The sequence below is a fragment of the Perca fluviatilis genome, chromosome 19 (genome assembly GCF_010015445.1).
Source record: "Perca fluviatilis chromosome 19, GENO_Pfluv_1.0, whole genome shotgun sequence".
NCBI lineage: Eukaryota > Metazoa > Chordata > Actinopteri > Perciformes > Percidae > Perca > Perca fluviatilis.
In genome coordinates this window covers 4,871,120-4,877,119 of record NC_053130.1, presented here as the reverse complement: position 1 = coordinate 4,877,119, position 6,000 = coordinate 4,871,120, and the positions used below count along the sequence as shown (strand labels likewise).

At 44.1% G+C, this 6,000-nt stretch overlaps 1 protein-coding gene across 2 annotated transcripts in view; it reads left to right on the top strand.

Annotated features, from left to right (window-relative positions):
* Positions 1–300: 300 nt before the first annotated feature.
* LOC120548036 (protein kinase C epsilon type-like) overlaps positions 301–6,000 on the top strand; it is a 121,431-nt gene continuing 115,731 nt past the window's right edge. For both annotated transcript variants that reach the window (XR_005637132.1, XM_039783969.1), the window contains exon 1: positions 301–1,862. Coding sequence is in view for 1 of the 2 variants with exons in the window: in XM_039783969.1 (XP_039639903.1) it covers positions 1,515–1,862 (348 nt within the window). In the remaining variant the exon portion in view is untranslated. The remainder of the gene's footprint in view (positions 1,863–6,000) is intronic.

Below are 6,000 nucleotides of genomic sequence, written 5' to 3'. Positions count from 1 at the left end.
ATGGCTACGCCCATGCTGTAGGCGATATCTTAACTTCTGCTCTCTTAGATCACAAACTTCAAAAAGTTGTTAAAATATCTAAAACCTAGGTTTTAGCTGTTTAAAGAAATACATTTTTGATATCAGTGCATTTGATATCAGTGCATACGTTGCAATATGGACATGTGGCGTCCCATCTTTTATGGAGTTGTCAGTTGCATTTATGAAGTTATTATGCAATGGATTGCTTAATAGCTGAAAATGCACTTCACACAAGTGTTCCTGCATTTCCCACATTGTCGTGTGCAAAACTATAGCCTATGAGCTGCAGCTCGGCATGGGCTTCTTTCCAGCTCCACCTGGGCGATTAAGAAGAGCCTTGCTCAAGGGCACCTTAAAGCGTTTTTCTCCACTTTCTCCACTCATTTATTCACCCAGACACGTACTGGTCTGTCCCCCCCACCCCTCTCCTCTTCCCAGCCCTGCTGATTCTAACCACCTCCCTAGTCTGGCTTGTGTCGCACTCCCCAGTCTGTCACACACCAGGCTCCGGGAAAATCTGACGTGTTTTTCGCATTTCCTGCACCAGAGAGAGACGGAGACAGAGCAGTGTCGGAGGGGGGGAGAGAGGCAGCCAGAGGTATGTCCACGGGAAGTTAAGATTTAACAGCAGTGGCTGAAACAAGGGCGTGCACCGAGGAGCATTTACCTACCTACCCACCTACCTACCTACCTACCGCTTGAATCGGCCCCTCCTCTCCGCCTCTGCTGCGGTTACCAACCGCTGTCTGCTCGCCGAGCTCCGGCGGCTGACAGCACTCATCTGGAGCCTCCCACACCTATCCTACCACACGGTGCAATGCAACACAGGCTTCCACGGTGTCCCGCTACAGCTAACGGAGTTTTTTTAACACCTCGAAGGTAAAAAAAATTAAAATAAAAACATGACAAGAGCGAGTCACATCTGGGGGCCTTTGCTCGCTTTGTTTTTTTTTGCTAACTCCCCTGTAGCTGTTCATGTTTCTTCCGTGCACTTCTGAGGAACGCTCCCCCCGGCTAACGGTCCTTTTCTCTGTTGCTGCAGTTTATGTTTTGTTTTTTGTTTTTTTGTTTTTTTGGGGGGGCGATATTTGTAGTATATTCGACAAGTAGCCTATAGACCTTTTCGATGGAATCCCATTGCTAGGCAACAGCCTGGCCCCTTGTTAACTTCCTGTCAGTTGATGTCATTACAACTGTGAAATGGTCCATAGACGTTTTAAGGCAAGTTAAAAAGCTAATGCGGACCAAAGCATTTTTTTTAAAGAGGCGTCGCAGTTTGCGTTTTCTTCGTCACATTCAACTGGAAGGATTTTACAGTATCTGCCCGGAGGACCACCGGTTGAACGGAGCCGTTATTTCAACCGTTACAGCCACGAGGTGTTAGGATACATTTCTGCGAAGTGGTGGAGGAGAAAGGTGGGGTCCTTTACGTTGTAAACAAGCCACAGTTCCAGTAGGCTAAAGAAAGCGGAGGGGCCGTTACATGCACTGCCATGGTGATCTTCAACGGGCAGCTGAAGATCAAGATCCGCGAGGCTCTGGACCTCAAACCGACGGCTCTGTCCCTGCGTCACGCCGTCGGCCCCAAGACCCAGACCTTCCTCCTGGATACGTACATCGCCCTGAACGTGGACGACTCCCGCGTGGGTCAGACCTCCACCAAGCAGAAGAACAACAGCCCCGCGTGGAACGATGAGTTCACCACGGAGGTCCACGGCGGCCGCAGGATCGAGCTGTCCGTCTTCCACGACGCTCCCATCGGCTACGACGACTTCGTGGCCAACTGCATCATCCAGTTCGAGGACATCCTGCACAACGGCGGCAAGCACTTCGAGAACTGGGTAAGACAGCGACGTGACACCCTGAAGGCTGTGTGGACACCCACAAAAGTGTCAAAAAAGTGTAAAAAAAGGTGTAGGCCTGAAAAAAAGCATTAACAAGTTTTTATAAGGTGTCAAAAAAAGCATTACTTCTAAAGCGTAAAATAGTGCCAAAAGCAAACACCGACAAAAATGTTGAAAACGTTGAAAATAAACGTCTAACGCCCCTAAATTGTCTAAAGTGATAAAAAAGGGATACAAAAGCTTAAAATTGCGTCAAAAGTGTTGAAAAAAAGCATTAAAAAAGAAAATGTGAAAGAAGCGCATGGGAACCACTTACCTCTTTAAAGGTGCCATATCAACAAATAATTATTTTCATATATTTTTTTTAGGCCTAATTATTTTGTCACAATTCAAGAAAATGGTGAAAATGCCAACCAAACTTGATCAAATAGTCTTCAAATAGCTTGTTTTGTCCGACCAACAGGGAAAAACCCAAACAATGTGTGATGATTTCAATTCAATATTTAAATCACATTTCAGCATGGCCAGAATAAACTGATGAGGGTCTTATTTAGGAATATGCACCATCTGAGCAGCAAAATAAAAATAAAAACCCTACATTTTTGTTGATTATAGGAAGGGCCAGAAGATAAACCAATCATGCAGGACCCATCCTTGTTATTATAGTACTTGAGTCAGCACATATTTCAAATCAAATTCACAATTCATTAAATTGACACCAGAGGCTGTGTGGGCCCCTGATGGTCTGAAGGCCCCTGATGGTCCTGAGGGCCCAGGGCTGTTTCATGCAATCCAGCCTCGCTTCTTAGAAGCTTTAGTCTCGCTTTGCCAGACCTTCCTCCACAGCGCAGCGAAGGAAGGTCTGGCTAGTCATGTGTATGTTAAAAGGTTGTTTTAATCATGCAACAGAAAACTCAGATTGGACAGATAGTCTAGCTAGCTGTCTGGATTTACCCTGCAGAGATCTGAGGAGCAGTTAACCAGAGTCCTCACAAATCCACCAGTCTTAAATTCCACCGACACAAAGAAAGCAGAAGGTGAGAGACATCCTAAAACGGACATCAGAAAAGAGTGGAAGAACAATCCCGGAAGTGGAACGTTGTGGATATAGACTTTAGACGCTTTAACCACTGAATGTTTGGAATTTTAGCTTCATAAACAACTACTCACTTGTCAGAATTGTGGATTCATTTTAACGGGGAACAACTATTTGATTAATTCAACGATTGTTTCAGCCCGACAGCATTAAAAAGAGAAGTCCTTAAGTAAAAACCATACTTGAAAAAAGGTAAACTAGCAGGAACGTGTATTCTGTATCAGCTCCTTGCGCAAAAAAGATGAAATTGTTAGGAATGGTCAAAACAAGTCGTTATTATGAGCTATTGCATAAATAGTTTGGCTCATTAACCTGTTAACATCGCCGGCGACCCCGTCACGTATCTTACTGGAGTTCTGACACGTTACATGATAAGAATTTAAACACAGAAGTTTAAAACCTTTTTATATTGAACTTCCAGTTCTTCTGTTATATAAGCTTTTCCCTTTGGGAAAGGGAAATAGCCAAAAATCAAGCAAAAAGAGGTGGATTTAAACAGGTTAGGACATAAGCAGTAGTAATAGCTTAATACAAATATTAGGATGTGAATTATAATGATTTAGAATCACCTTATTTAATGCATAGATCAAAAATGTGAAATTTGCATCTCATAATAGCCATAGTAAGGTAAACATGCTCCTTTTAAAGCAGCATTAATCCAGTTGTTGACCACGTCGGAGCATCATAAACACTGACATGTTGTTCAGCGGACACAGAGCGACATCCCTCATCCTCTCCACGGCTACTTTTTGATCCTCTAAAACGCAAAGAACCAAACAAAAAGAGAGGGAAATCTTTAAATCTCTTTAGCTGCTAAATATTCCGCTATGTGTTTCGGCAGCTGGTCACCTACTACTGTACAGTAGGAACGTTGCTCAAGGAGCTCAAGAGACGCTAAAATGTCCCGTTGGTCCGTGGGGACTTGTGTGTACGAGTTGTTTTAAGTCTTTCACCACACTCAACACAGCAACACAGTCTTGCAGATGCGCAACATGAGTCACATACACACACACACACACACACACACACACACACACACACACACACACACACACACACACACACACACACAGTTTATAGATCCTGTTACCTTTGTTGTGCTCTTGCTAGATGAACCAGTTACCTACTGCGGAACTACAAAAGCGGCGAGAGGGTGTAGTTAGGCCACATGCATGACACACACACACACACACACACACACACACACACACACACACACACACACACACACACACACACACACACACACACACACACAGTTGCACGAAGAAGCTGTTCATTGTTGTCTGAAGCTGCTGAAGCAGATGGATGTTTGAGTGTATTATTGATGAGGCCGCCAGGTCCATTAGAGAGCGACAGAGAGAGAGAGTGATGGGGAGAGAACAAGATGAAAGAGAGGAAGATGGTGAACAGGAGGTGGACAGGATGGAGAGAAGACAATAAAAGCTCCTCGTGGCAGCACATTCACATGCTGTCCCCCTAAAGGGGAGAGAGAGCAGACGATAGTTCGCTTGAGTTCAGTGGAGCAGGCGGCTCTGCTGAGTCGTGTAATTACGACTTTATGACTTTTCATAAACAGCTGAAGGAGCGGCGGTGTACATAGCGGGAAACCTGATGTGCGTCTGCCCTATTTTTGATACCGTGGCAGCAGAAATTTTACCATGGCGGGCCGCCATCAACATGTCAACATAGAGGACACACTGGCTACAGTAGGTGACCGGGGGGAGATATTGGCTGAATTTGACAAGAAGTGTATTGGATTAACATCCCTTACCAGGGTTTCCCCCAGAAAATTAGTTTAGCCCGGTGGCAAGAGTCTTTTTTTTTGACTAGGGCCAGCAGTCACAGCCTGATGGCAGCATCTATGGAGAGCCCTATAGTTTCTGTGATAACAGAATAATGGACGGAACGGCAAAATTGAGAATTTAAAAAAGCTATACGACAGATTCCATAGGGGCCTACATTAAGTCAGTGCCGAAAGGTAACTGGAGATTTGAAAATACAGTATGACTACGTCTAAGTTTCCAACTGAGGCGCCCCACTGTAACTGTATTTTAAAGTGCCCATATTATGAAAAAATCACTTTTTCTGGGATTTGGGGTGTTCTTTTGTGTCTCTGGTGCTTCCACACACATACAAACTTTGAAAAAAATCCATCCATGCTGTTTTGAGTGAGATACGGTTTCTGAATGTGTCCTGCCTTCAGTCTCCTAGTGAGCTGTTCAAAATCGGCTCGGACTGTGACGTCACAGTCCGAAATGAGCTGGCTAACCACAACCATTAGCTCGTTAGCATGCTAACCGTTAGCATTAGCATGCTAACGCTAGCATGCTACGTCGTTCTCAATAGCAAAGCACTGCTACAACACACACAAGTTCACCATAATCTACAAAAGAACTACTTACATGTGCGCCCTCATTTAGAAGTCTCCCAGCTAATCCTGCCTTGTAACTGACCAAAGTTGGAGAAACAGGCTCTCTTTTACTGTCTCTAGAGTTAGCTAGCTGACATGATCTACATCTGAGCTACTGAGCATGTGCGAGTGCAATCAAAGATAGTACAGAAGAAGAAGATGAAAAGAGGTCTCACTCTGTAGCTAAAACAGAAACCAGGTGAAAAGAGGATCTGCAGCAGTGAGAGAGAGCTGTGCAGTACAACAACAATATGGTGTTTTTTGAAAATTAAACCATGTAAACCTATTCTGGTACAACCTTAAAATACAGTTATGAACCTGAAAATGAGCATAATATGGGCGCTTTAAAAAATGTCTTAAAAAAATAATTCCCAGTAGCTTAGGCTTGGTGGGGGGGGGGCAACTTGGGCCCGGTGGGCCACCAGGCTTGCAGAACACTGGGGAAAACACTTACTTACTATACCTTTAATCAGTCCTTCCAGAAAAAGTTTTTTTGTGATTGTTGCGGGTAAAAATCCATGATTATGCGGCACATTTTCTTTAAAAATGCGATGGAAAATGCGAGATATTTATGCAATTTTATGCAATGAAATTGCGGGAACTTGCAAAAATTGCAGGAACTTGCA